General features: G+C 40.8%; 2 protein-coding genes across 7 annotated transcripts in view; both read left to right on the top strand.

Annotated features, from left to right (window-relative positions):
• Window positions 1-534: 534 nt before the first annotated feature.
• LOC307035057 (uncharacterized protein) lies at window positions 535-8,296 on the top strand. The gene is made up of 5 exons (XM_079674025.1): window positions 535-1,096; window positions 2,770-3,245; window positions 3,724-3,781; window positions 4,526-4,928; window positions 5,015-8,296. Coding segments are annotated over exons 1-5 (1,218 nt in total). The 5' UTR covers window positions 535-817; the 3' UTR covers window positions 5,017-8,296.
• A 1,619-nt stretch (window positions 8,297-9,915) lies between these two features.
• LOC307035059 (protein phosphatase 1 regulatory subunit 12B-like) overlaps window positions 9,916-14,172 on the top strand; it is a 24,741-nt gene continuing 20,484 nt past the window's right edge. For all 6 annotated transcript variants that reach the window (XM_079674028.1, XM_079674029.1, XM_079674032.1 and 3 more), the window contains exons 1-5: window positions 9,916-9,950; window positions 11,703-11,793; window positions 11,881-12,060; window positions 12,165-12,276; window positions 12,683-12,807. In XM_079674028.1, the coding sequence (XP_079530154.1) occupies window positions 9,931-9,950; window positions 11,703-11,793; window positions 11,881-12,060; window positions 12,165-12,276; window positions 12,683-12,807 (528 nt within the window). In that variant the 5' untranslated portion in view covers window positions 9,916-9,930. The remainder of the gene's footprint in view (window positions 9,951-11,702; window positions 11,794-11,880; window positions 12,061-12,164; window positions 12,277-12,682; window positions 12,808-14,172) is intronic.

Below are 14,172 nucleotides of genomic sequence, written 5' to 3'. Positions count from 1 at the left end.
ACACAAGCACTAAAAAAAATTATTAGTCAAAGTTGAATCTGTGCAACAGGAAAAGTCAATCATTTGTAAGAACCCCTCCCTTTAAATCCACAAACAACAGGAGCAGCACCAATGGCAAATAGGCTAAGTATAAAAAAGCGAGAAAGCAAGAAAACCTAATTAATTAGACTATAGGATTAACAGGCTATTTAACCAAAGTGCAGTTTCAATTGAGCATTCAACCGTTAAATGAAGGTCAGATAGAGTATGGAAACAGCAAAGGCCAAGAAGATGTTGACATCTCAAATACCGAAGGTGACCTTTATCTCTGTGTAAACTGTAGCCTACGATGAACAAAGGTTAATTGACTAAAGGAATCCCGATCAACAGGAGGGTTTCCATGCAGTCACAGTCATGTCACCTCATTGTAACCCACTGAGGGGACCACATGCTGCAGTAATAAATAGCCCAGGGAAACCGTACGTGTTGTTTTTCTATTAGAAGACAGCAATGCACATGGTGGTAGAGGCTCAGCCACTCCTGGTGCCGACCTTCCCCCACCCCCGACTCCCCCTTCCTCTTCCTGAATGGAGGATCACGCCTCCTCGGTCCACGCCTCCCTTTCTGCCTCATCCTCCTCTCTGCCTCTTCATCAGAACCCGCTGCAGCCTCTCGGTTCTTTAATGCACTTTGATTGAATCCATCTCGATCTGTGCAGCGCTGCGCTTGAGGAGCCTCAACATTTAAACCTCTTTACTTTGCTTCTGCTTTGTTTGACCCTCCGGCTCCTTGCACACCAACTCGCCTGCCTAGAACATTGTGTCCTTTGTGGGGGAAAATGACTGCAAAACATCGCAAAGGGAAGAATAACTACAAACATGAAGATAACTTTTTCAAAAACGATGTCACGGAGACAGAAGTTCGCGGTGGGGGGAACAACATCGCTCTCCACTTGGTTTTATTCCTGCTGATAGTAATATGCGGTGCCACTGGCTCATGGTTCTGTTTCCAGCAGCACCAAACTTTAACCTACTTAACAGACAATCTCATGGGCATGCAGATGAAAATAGTGAAGCTACAGTCGTCCCACGAAGATATGAGACAGTCAAATAACCAGGTAAGTAATTGAAAGTTGCTTTGAGAATGTGGTAATCACCTGAGTTTGCAGCCATTCACAGAGCAACACGCCTCCTTCCATAGTCTAAAAATATCCTGTCATGAAAACACTAGAAATCTCTTCTAATTTCCACAAGAAAAGGCCCCAGCACACAGTTTCTTATAAGTAAGGAAAGTGCAGGCCTTATATCAGATTTCAAAATGTCAACAGCTTGACTGCTGTGAGTAGCACACGTCGCTGCTATTTCTAACATCCACACAGCTGCTGACGTTTGTAATGAGGATTATTCCTGACCTACTCCTGCAGGGACTTGATCTCACACTCATACAGAAAATCAAAAGTGATCTGCTTTTATAATTCAAGTAAAACATGCTTTCAGAGCTGTATAGAGTATGCTGCCTGTGGTGGAAATTCCACATTTAATCACCTTCTGGTAAGAAAATAACAAAGATACAAGCTCAAACCAAAAATGTATTATTTAATAAAGAGTTATAGCATTTAACAGAATCAATTTATTTCCAGCTGGAAGGACAGATAACCCTTCAGCAATGTGTACTAAAGAAATCTGACAAAGTTACACAGAAAAGCAATGACTTTATACAGGGAAGAGACACAGGAAGAGTATTCATTCAGCTAGGTCATTTCATTACAGTCTTTAAGAAAGGTGGGGGGCGGACAGAAGGGGAAGTATTGTATGGTAATTACAACCCTAACATTCATATGATAATTGCCTGACAATGGTCAAGGCGACACCCTTCTGTCTGAGATAGTGTTACTGTTAAAAGGCAATCATAAAGTGTTCCATCTGAGTTTGTGAGATTACACATTGTTTTTTTAAATACTGTGTTGGTTTCCTATACTTTTAAATATCTGTAAAAATGAACTGACCACTGCAAACAGAGGTTCATGGCTGCCTTGAGTTGTATTTCACTCCACCTGTGTTTCCCAACCATGTTGAAGTTGCTCCACGCAGAATTATTTTAACTTTTTAATAAAGCAGTTAAACAAAACAATACGATCCACCCACTCCCTTCTTCTCTTATGCAACACTTGACGTTCCGGTAATTTAATGTGGCAAAACATTTGCATGAGAGCAGCTTTGCTAGCTCAGTCTTGTTACAGACATACTTCCTGAATCAGCAGTTAATTTTTGTTTGTGACTCATACATTTGCTGATGTGCACAATACTAATTGGCTGACAGGAACACACTGTACGTAACTGAAAAAAACACCAGTTTGTCACCTGCAACTTTTTGCAAGTAACTATAGTTTTATGTTCTGTCCAGGCATGGTTGGTTAGATTCTGATATTGATTTAACTAATTAGATCATCCTGGACAGTTTCTGGGTAGTTACTCTCTTGGAGCATTTGATTGCTTTACCATGACAGTGATTTAATGAGAACAAATTAGAATTTGAACAGAATCTACCAAATGATTCCTAAAACCACTTTAAGGTAGGAGCAATGCAGTTTTTGTAAGTACATTATTATAATAATATAGCATTTTAATATAAATTAATTTGGGCATCTTAGAGGTCTGGGACTTTTATATAATTTTCATAGTGTTGGGACCCATTTATACAGTAGATAGAGACTGCACCATCTCAGGGAGAGCGATGGTTACTCCAAGTGGCCATTTTGACTCAACATCCCTCCTGTATGTCTCTTTACAGCAGCAAGCCTCAGAGAGCATGGAGATCCGCCTGAATGCCCTGGAGGACTCCTACGCACTGGCCCAGAAACAGGCAGGCATGGCCTTGGCTACAGCTGAGCAGCTCAGGACGTCTGACCTCCCCGCTCAGGTGATGTCTCTCCACACGGAGATGAAGAACCGCCTGGCGGAGATGCAGCAGGCCACAGTGTCCCTGGAGCAGCTGAGCCATCTGCAGAGCATGCTGAGAGGCAAGAGCGAGGAGTTTGAGGTGGTCAGGATCCAGGTGGAGGGTCTGTCCACGCTGAGCGACCAACTGTCCCAGAAGGTGGAAGGCTTGACGGGGAGCATGGGAGAGGCCGAGTCGAAACTGGATGAGGTAGCCACGCTGAGCGACAGCATGGACGGACAGGCGGCCGAGGTGCAGATGCTGAAGCAGCAGCTGGAGAACTACCAGGCTCAGATGGAGGCCAGCTCTCTGGAGATGGCTAATGTCAGGTAGGCTGTGGAAAAAATCTGCTGCTTTTTGGAGCAGTGGAGAAAATAGCTCACCTCCTCTGACCCATGACTTTATGTTGACTTTGACAAAGCCCTGTTGTCGGCCACTGTCTCTGTGTTACTCCAGGCCTGAGTCTTTAGGCCTCATGTTCACATTGTGAGATTGTCCTGATTTGTATAAACATCTCTATTATAATGATTTTTAAAGCTTAAAGGTTTGCATAACATTTGTTTGCAGAGTGAGCTCTCTTTGAAGCTCATGTAAAAAAAAAAAAATGGAAATGTGGTTCACAGGCTGTTGTTGCACACTAGAAAAGCTATGTAATGAAGCTATCTGTGTCTATTTTAACAATAAGTGCTTCAAGGGACTTCACAATACTTTATTATGTTATTTCTTCTGACATTTCTTTCCCCAAAACTGAAAACAATTGAAATGGAGATCTTAACTTAACCTCTCACTGTGTCTTCTGTCTTTCAGAGGGTTGATCGAGAATGAACAGCTCCAGCAGGGCAGAGTGGAGGAACAGGTCGAAACGGTACGTCAGTCTGCAGGATCAAAACTCAGCTGCAGAACATACAGGAGCAGGTTACCTAGGAAACCAACTCACAAGCGAATCATATTCGCCCTGATAATCAGACTGAATCGCTAGCGTGACAGTGTTCTCATGTCAGGCAATTGGCTTCGCAGGAAGATTATATTGACATTTTTAATCCCTCCCACAAAACTCTGATTGGTCGATTAATCATACTTAAACTGGTTATAATATCTCTCAATACAAAGACATTCCTAAATTGCTGAACAGATCTAAGATATGTAGGGTTGTTGAGAGGCCTGTAACCAGACTTAAGATATGTCTCTGTATATAAAGATGTGTAAGCCTTATTAGGCTTTAAAAAAGTTTGAAAATGTAAAGTTTAAGAAGCAGTTTACACTGTCGAATATCTCTAATTGTAGAGCATGCATGAGCACACAAACTGTCAGCACACATTACTATTTCTGTTCACTGTGTGCCCAAAGGGAACTCTAATGAGAGTTTCATCTCATTAATTTGAAGAAGCTAATTGCCTGGCATGGTATCTCCGAGGAATTCACATCTACATTTACCTTCATACAGTATACTGTAGATTATAGTTTTGTTTGTCATTTCTTCTCATACTGTTTACAGAGACACCTGGATGTCCAAGTAGCACACTTGTAAATTATTGTGACATGATTGAGGTGCAGACTGTGGTCTTCTAAAAACTCATGTGATGTATTTGATTGCTTTCCATTGCTGTAGCCTGTGGAAGAGGTAGCTTCCGCGGTCGAGGAAGAGGCAGCTGCAGCACCTGAAGAAGTGGAGGAACTTCCTGCAGATGTAGAAGAAGAGGCATCCAATACTGAGGCAGAAGGAGCAGGAGAGGAAAGCGAAGAAGAGGCAGCTGCACAGGAAGTAGCCCCTGTGGAGCAGGAGGACTCTGTGACAGATGAAGCAGCTCCTTCAGAGGAGGCTGAGGAAGAGGAGTCTGTAGAGGAGACCCAGGAAGCAGAGGAGGTGGTGTCTGAAGGAGATGGGGGACTGGAAGAAAAGGAAGTGTTCGAAGAAGAGGAAGAACAGCAGGATGTAGCAGCTGAAGAGGAGGCGGAAGAGACGGATGAAGAAGAGGAGCCATTTGAAAATGATGCTTCACCAGAAGATGAATGTAAGTGAAATTATAGTGAGAGAACTTCTTGTACAAACAAAATCTGTGATATAACTAATTATTTCTTTTTTTCTCCTGTTTTACAGAGTGCATATCGCTGGAAAAGAAAACATTTCCACACAGGACATATCAAGAAAGGAGAATGGCAACTTTTCTCAGTACAAAATCACAGTCAACAATAGGACAGATACTGTAGAACGCATTATTGATTGCTGTTGTTTTGGTGCCGTTTTACATGGTTGCTCTTTGAAAGGCAGACCTCAGTCAGAAGAAATTAGCCACTACGCTGGACCTCAAAACATGAGTTTGGAAATGGGTGATTCAGGGTGTTCCTGCCAATAACAACCTCAGAAGCCTTAATCCATAAAATAATGACTTGTCTTTCTACAGAGCCTTTTCCACTTTTCACCAATCACACTTTTTGTCAAGTTTAGTATCTGTAATAAGATGGAAAACTCGAAGCCAATGCCATAAGAAGAAGAAGTTACTGCCTAAACTGTTTGTCAATGTACTTGAAGCCATAAGTAATGCCTGTTTTTGTTACAGTAACTAAATGTCTCCCAGTTGTTTACACAGACAACATGGGCAACTAAAGAGCTAACAAAATAATTTTAAAAAAAAAGCATCTTTGATGAGATAAACAAGAACTATTCCTGTCTTTAAAGTATAGGACAAACTGTAGTTGATAGATTTTCTTTTTTTACTTTTGAAAGCACTGTGTTTCAGTGCTTTAAAAACTGGAGGTTTGCTTTGACCCAACACTTTCCTTTAAATGATTACACCCAGACACCTGTAGTTTGTAATATACAGTGGTCTTAAAGTCCTCGACCAAGAACTATTTCAGTAACATCATCCTACTGCTTTCTTACTTTTTATGCAGATTCTAATTTCTCTTCAGACTATGCATCATGTAATGCTGTTGTGAGCCACAATACAAACAGAAATGACATGCATTATTGTCCCTTTTAATAATGCTTGGAAAAAAGCAGTTTTCTGTAACTATTAAAAGAGCTTTAGGAATAAACTGCTGTCCAGGATTAAAGATTGTGGCACATAACGGTATCTAAATCTTGTGTGGCATTGAAATACACATTGAGGTAGACTCACAAATAGTTAGTTGTAATCAAAACAACACCAATAAGAACTCAAATCATCACTGTTGGTACCAATAAGTTAACATTACAGCTGCAAATGTAGAGCTTGTGTGTGAAGACAGCCACATGACAGGTTAGAGCAAGCCAACAGAAGGACTGCCTAACACTGCAGAGGCATGTTGGACGTTTAAGGAGAAGAAACTTCCACTGAACCAGAAACTTGGATCGAAACGTCACCAGATCTGAACTCGATTGAACATGTCTGGGAACAATAGAAACACACAAAGGACAACACATAAGGTCTCATCACAAGACTCAAGTTCTCTAATACAGGACTGTCTCAGAAAATTAGAATATTGTGATAAAGTTCTTTATTTTCTGTAATGCAATTAAAAAAACAAAAATGTCATACATTCTGGATTCATTACAAATCAACTGAAATATTGCAAGCCTTTTATTATTTTAATATTGCTGATTATGGCATACAGCTTAAGAAAACTCAAATATCCTATCTCTAAATATTAGAATATCATGAAAAAGTATACTAGTAGGGTGTTCAACGAATCACTTGAATCGTCTAATTAACTCGAAACACCTGCAAGGGTTTCCTGAGCCTTGAAAAACACTCCGCTTGGTTCAGTAAACTAAATCACAAGTATGGGGAAGACTGCTGATCTGACTGCTGTCCAGAGGACCGTCATTGACACCCTCCATCAGGAGGGTAAGACACAAAAATAAATTTCTCAAAGAGCAAGCTGTTCACAGAGTGCAGTTTCAAAGCACATCCACAAAAAGTCTGTTGGAAGGGGGAAATGTGGCAGGAAACGCTGCACAACCAAGAGAGATGACCGCAGCCTTAACAGCATTGTGAAGAAGAGTCGCTTCCAGAATTTGGGGGAGCTTCAAAGACAGTGGACTGAAGCTGGAGTCCAGGTATCAAAAGTCACTGTTCACAGACGTGTCCGGGAAATGGGCTACAATAGCCGTATTCCCATGGTCAAGCCACTTCTGAACTCAAGACAACGGAAGAGGCGTCTGACTTGGGCTAAGGAAAAGAAGCACTGGACAGTTGCACAGTGGTCCAAAGTCCTCTTTTCAGACGAAAGCAAGTTTTGTATTTCATTTGGAAGTCAAGGCGCCAGAGTCTGGAGAAAGGCTGGAGAGGAGCAAAATCCAAGTTGCTTGAAATCCAGTGTGAAGTTCCCACAGTCAGCGATGGTTTGGGGAGCCATGTCAGCTGCTGGTGTTGGTCCACTGTGTTTCATCAAGCCCAGAGTAAATGCAGCTGTGTACCAAGAGATTTTAGAGCACTACATGCTTCCATCTGCTGAAAAGCTCTATGGAGATGAGGAATTCATTTTCCAGCATGATCTGGCACCTGCCCACAGTGCCAAAACCACCAGTAACTGGTGTACTGACCATGGCATTACTGTCCTCGATTGGCCTGCAAATTCCCCTGACCTGAACCCCATAGAGAATATGTGGGGTATTGTGAAGAAGAAGCTGAAAGACACCAGACCCAACAATGCTAATGAGCTAAAGGCCGCTATTGAAGCATCCTGGGCATCCATAACACCTCAGCAATGCCACAGGCTGATTGCCTCCATGCCACGCCGCATTGATGCAGTAATCCGTGCAAAAGGATTCCCAACCAAGTACTGAGTGCATTAATGGACATTTTCAAATGTTTGATTGTGTTTTGCTGTTATAAATCTTTTTTTTTTACTTGGTCTGATGAACTATTCTAATTTTTTGAGATAGGATTTTTGAGTTTTCTTAAGCTGTATGCCATAATCAGCAATATTAAAATAATAAAAGGCTTGCAATATTTCAGTTGATTTGTAATGAATCCAGAATGTATGACATTTTTGTTTTTTTAATTGCATTACAGAAAATAAAGAACTTTATCACAATATTCTAATTTTCTGAGACAGTCCTGTATGCTTTGAAGACAACTGGATAATGTGAATTCTCAAATAAGGCAGAAAGAATGTGATTAGGGCAAATAATAGGTATATCAACTAATAATGATATCTAATGTGTTGTTTTAATATTACCTCTTTGGAGACATGACAAATGTGTACATGGTCATGCTTCAAACATGTGTAATGTGTTTCTGTAGCCATTCTGCAAGTTCTTGGTATTATCATAAGACCTGGGTGCCACTGTACAATTTACTGAGACTTTTCACTTTTACAAAATGCAGTTTTTACCAATACATTGGTTACTGTCAGTATGAGATTCATGTTTTTAAAATAAACCTTGGTTCTTTGAGTTTTGTATACTTGATTATGTGCTGTTGTGCCATACAAAATTCACATTGATCATATTACATTAACAGAAATTGGAGCTGGATGTCTTTAGGGCCAAAGCCTGATATAGCTCAACCCTAAGTGTTATAGAGTTCAGGTTGTATCCAAAAATCTATTTAAACACAACATTGATTTATTGCGATGAAAATGCTCACTATAACAGCCAGCCCAAAGACGGAAATAGTCCCTAACAAATGAAGTATTTATTCGTGTTTATAATGTGTTTTATGTGCATATACTTTGGAAGGAAACAATCTTTCAACTGTAGAATTACATTTTGTTTTAGGGGTAACCATAATTTGCACTGTTTTGCAGCTGTTTGCAACCTAAATATCCCCCAAAGAACAGATGCCAGCTTTGCATTTTTTGTTGGACTGAATAGGTCGGTGCCCCCTTGCACTCTGCAGGGAAGATAGAGTTATGTCATCACATGACCAAAGCATGTGTCGTGCATGCTACTTGAGACCTCAATGTGTGTTTGACTGAATGAATGAATAACTGGGCTTTCTAGGTTTCACCATGCTGGGACAGAAGGAGATTGCAACACACTAACATGGGAATATAACATACAACTTATATAAATAAAACAAAATGGTTGCATGGCAATAAAACATGCCACTTAATAGATTTTTTAAAGTACATACACAAATGTGCCCATTTTAAGCATTTGAGGACTGATCTAAAAGAAAAGAAAAAGGCCTGTTGTCTAAGTTGTCAGTTTTGGAACTGACTTGTACAATCTTGACAGTCTTCAACATGCATCTTTGAAGCCGCCCTGTTTTGGTTTTGGGAGGTTCCTCTTCGCTGTGGTGTGTCATAGGTTGTTGTGCATGTAATTGGTCTGCAAAGGCTAAAAACGAAAAGTTCCTTCCAGAACGAGTTTCTCTCCCACACACTCCCCTCCTGCCTGAAACACCTCCATTGGATTCCTTTGTTTTCTTAAGTAACATAGTGACATCACTATGTACCATTTGCGCTTCTATTGGCCAACGCTCCAACAAATTGTACGTGATGTGCCAAGGCGTGGGAATTTCTGACAGCCAGCTAACCAATCAGAGCAGACTGGGCTCTGGTTTCAGACAGAGGGTGAAAAGAGGTAAACATGTCACGGTAAAGGCACAAAATACAAATATGAACCTTTTCATCGGTCAAAGCTGAATCAAGGTGGTTACGGCATGGAAACAATGTAAAATAAACATACTTTTTTTTAATTAATGGGCAAAACTGTTTATAGGTTCAGTAAGTAACTACATACACATTGGCAAAGAAATCTCTTGAATCACTAAAATGCAGTAAAGCTACTGCAAATTGTAATTAACTAATACCCAACACTAATTATTAAATATTAGCACAATCAACATTGTGTTTGCTGCACATGTTGTCAACTGAACCAAAGTGTGTACTGTTAGCTTACTTGCAATAGACACTGGCAGACAGATGGTCTAAATCGATTGTATGCACATCACTCAGATGGACAGGAAGTCTCTCCCTCCCTCTCTCTCTCCACTCGCCGGTAACAGTCATTGTGTTCAGCCTCTCCCACTCAGCACTGCTGCAGTATCCCTGCTCCTCACTCTCTGACCTTCCACAGGCACCATGCAAGCATTTGTTCCAAGGTAAGTTTCAGAAGGACTGAGTCATGCTGTTATATTTCAAAATCTTTATTTTCAGCCTGCCAAGAATACACTGTCTTGGCATCGCTCCTGGTCCTCATGTTTGTCATCTTAATGTGTGGGAACTATTCTCTGTGTAGGTGCTGTGGGCCTGTTTGAACTGATGTAATGGGAGCCTGTAGTTTACTTTAGGGGCTGTAAATTAGTCCCTGTCATGATTAGCTTTTGTATGTACATAAGTAATTATTGGCTCAGGGATATTATTCTTAGCAACTATTTTAGCATATTTATTACGAACATTCTTTATTAAGTTTGCTTAAGAGGAGCATTTGCCTAAAAGCAACTCATCTGCTGTGGATCTGTTTGGGAGCTAGCTTATTGTGGGGTATTTTACTGTGTCATTTTGTGGGATCACCCTATATACTAGAGTCCATATGCTATGCTTTCTACATTAGACAGCTTTGAGCAGCTCGCTGACTCTCAGGCAGGATTCAGGGTGACTCCAGCCCTGGGAGATCAATAGCTGTAAAGCGTAGCAGCAGAGCATGGCGGTCCGCTCTCGGTGTAAAACATGAGCCTCTCCACTGATGCTTGCTCAGCTCTTTCTGTGTGTGTGTTAAGCCTCTTGGGGAAATCGAGCTGAGGTCTTGAGGACAAGATGAAAATGCATTTTCAAAACCTCTTGACTCTATAATTTGATCTACTTCCTGTTGAAATTAGATGTTGAGATGGTGCATAATGCGGGGGGAATCTATTAAAGAGTGTAAACCAGCTGGGTGTTACACCAGCATAAGGCACAATTAAGGAGACTCAGCAGGAGGTTGAGGAGTGTGGCTGCTGGGCATTTTCTTGCATTATTAATAATAAAGATGTACCTAGTAGATTATAAATTGTTCACAATCTTAAAAATGTTGTATAGCGTTTTATCAATCAACACACTAAGGCTGTATTACTAACTTAGCATAGTGGTCAACTGCCACAAGGACATATATATAAGACTTAAACACATACATATCGACTTTAACCAGTCCTTTTATATAATCTAATTGTGTGGCTTGTCTCAAAGAGGATCGCCTATTTTTAAAATGTCAACAGTTTTTATTATGTCAAACACATTTTGCAAATGAGGTGTAAGTGAGCCTAGCAGTTAGAAATCAAAATCAGAATACCTTTATTAGTCCCAAAGAAGGGAAATGTACTTTGTTACAGCTGAAAAAGAGCCAAAGACAGCTTAATGTTACGTAGAAGCATGCATACAAAAGTATTAAAGTAAAAAAAAAGTTACAATATAATAAGAAATAGAATTAAATTAAATTAAAGTTACACAATTTACAAAATAAACATCCTGTAACAGTTCTTAGGATTTAGCAGCCAGGTATATATTGCAGTTATTAACGACATATATATTGCACATATTTAACACAGTTGAAAGTGTTCAACACTAATAAAAGTATTTTTGGATTGGGTTTGACTTATAATATTATTCAGGTCCAATTAGTGTCTCATTACGGTTGCTCCATTTAATTTGTTTAAGTATTTGATAACACCATTGTTGATTTTAACAAGTCACAGCACTGTAAAACATTAAAAAAGAGTTGGATTGATACGGACTATAGGGTTTGTCTCTGTCTGCTCTATTTGCCCTGAACAGAATTTGTATACCGTCTTCTGTTCTTTGTGTATATTTCTTTGACAGTGCCCCGTTAAAGTGTTATTATTTGAACTACGTTACCCATTCTTTTTGTACCCACCCAGGTCATACCTGACCCCGGTGAGGGATGAAGAAGCGGAGTCTCAGAGGAAAGCGAAATCTCGTCATGCCAGACAGACCCGGAGGTCAACACAGGTAAACAACACGTGGCTGACAGAGGCTCAGGTTTTATTAGATTGTGTGTTGGCTGTTGACAGATGAAGCTGTATGACTGCCCTGCAGGGCGTGACTCTGACAGACCTTAAAGAGGCTCAGAAGACCACCGGAGCGTCTCCAGCTGAGAGACAGACAGAGGAAGGGATCTGTCTGAGGAAAGGCTCTTCAGATGACAGGAGGGTCAGAATCAGCCCGACAGAATCCACAGGGACAGAGATCAGCACGAAATGGAGCAAAATGGACGATGTAAGTCAAAGGAATTTGTGAATATATGCTTTTCTCTGCAGAAGTGATTCGTTTGTGACTTTAGAGGACGTCTCAGATTCATTGTTTATCTTGTGCATGTGCAGCAGGGAAACATTGAACCCAGGTTAGAAGCCATCGCTGAGTCTCCAATGCCAAACCTTCCATACTCGTCTGCTGCTGGATCCTGTGGCCTGCTCAGCAACAGCTCATTCAGAGGTCAGTGTTTGTGTTATTGAAATAGTTTTGTCTTCATTTCCTCATTTTCTGGGATATCAGTCTCTATTGCTATATAATCATAATATTATGAACGATCGTAATATATAATTCACAAATTGGGCAATCTACTGAATCATGTACTGAACTAGTTTTTGATTCGACTAGACTTTTAATTTGTTATTATTTGCAATGTCTTGTTTTTTTTTATGCTGCTGCAACAAAAATGTTTCCCAAATTGGGATTAATGAAGTAAATCTTATCTTATAAGAGGACAAGGGGAAACCATTATGTTGTGCTTATTTCTTTTAGCTAAGAAAGAGGGCCTGGGTCTCCAACATTCAGTGTTGTGTCATTGTTTGTTTTCAGCAGTGATTCATAGATGCGTGTACTTACATCCTATTTGCAGCGGGTGAGAGGATGTGGAGAGATGAAAATCAGAACCCTGTTGAAAAGGCAGCAGAGATGACCTTTGCTGCAACGCTGCAACAGAAACGACATTTCTGTGAGCGTTCAGAATACAACACGGCAGAGGTTTGTGGGGGAAAAGCATGCTTATAAATCATAGAAAGAAAAAGGAAAGCAATTGATCCCTCAGCTGCTGGCTGTTGAGTAGTTTCCTGTTGGTTTTCTTTAGTACCACTAGATGGAGCCAAAACATGTCCCTATTTTGTTATGCCATGCCTAGAGTGAATATTTCCAGCTCACTTTATACAGAATACTCTTACACATTAAGACCCCTTAAGATGTTTTATTTGGCTCATGACATACTTAATATATCATGAATGGTATATAAAAAAGGAATCTGAATACTGATTTATTTCCCACAATTTTAACGGTTTGATATTCATTAGCGCCATTGTTTCATAATTCACATCCTGTCTTTCCTACACCCAAAGCTAAGTACGCTTCAAAGGCAGCCAATCCCTCTCTGACGCAATATTTTGAGATGCACCGCAATCGTAGCTGTGAAGCATGTGTTCAGAGATTCTGTTAACTAGAAGCGCTGCTTAATGTCTCACAGAAGGACAGTCCAGGAGGACCAGCCACCCCCCCCTCCTCTCTCTTAGAAAGACAGTCCAGGAGGACCAGCCACCCCCTCCTCCTCTCTCTTAGAAAGACAGTCCAGGAGGACCAGCCACCCCCTCCTCCTCTCTCTTAGTCGCTTTGCTTTCTCACATCACATGGCTGAGGTGTCTCGGCATACCATACCATATTGGGCCAACTGAGACGCACTCTGCTCAGTCTTAGCCTTGGATTCAGAGAGAATTTCTTGTCTCTTTCACCCTCTAAACTGATTCTCCACCTGCGGGCTGCATGTGATCCACTTTCAGTGGGGATATACTGCTAATCTGTATATCTGAAAAAGAAAATACAGGGAACAGAAATGATAGGGGACACAGGGATGATAAGGGTATAGATTAGAGAGGATATAGTTTGCCTGTGAGCTGACTCCAGGTCAGCTGTTCCTCCACGGTGGAATCTGAAACAGATCTGTTAGTAACACGAGAGTCTCATAGCGTTACGGAGAGGACTATATCTGTCTGTGATAATCATACCGAGCAGCGAGGTTTCACTGGCAGCAGGACAGGCTGCCCATCAGCACAGCCGACCTCTGCCTGACTCCTTGATGGTCTGAGCAGATTTTCCACTGGGACTTCCAGCCACAGAGAGATAGACAGGTGTAGAGCGAAGAGGCTCTGCTGCCTGCTAGATTCTTGGAGATGGTGGCGATTATGATAAGGGGAATTAACGGGATACAGAACTACCAAGACTATCTTTACAGCCAATGCTACTTTACAGTACCACTTTTATTAGATTCTTGCTGGTAACTCCAAAACTCAAGTAACTCTTGTGAAGTTTTCCTGTGTTCATGAGTTACACAATAATAATATCTCC

Source organism: Notothenia rossii (genome assembly GCF_949606895.1).
Source record: "Notothenia rossii genome assembly, chromosome: 4".
Lineage (NCBI taxonomy): Eukaryota > Metazoa > Chordata > Actinopteri > Perciformes > Nototheniidae > Notothenia > Notothenia rossii.
This window is presented reverse-complemented; position numbering and strand designations above follow the sequence as displayed.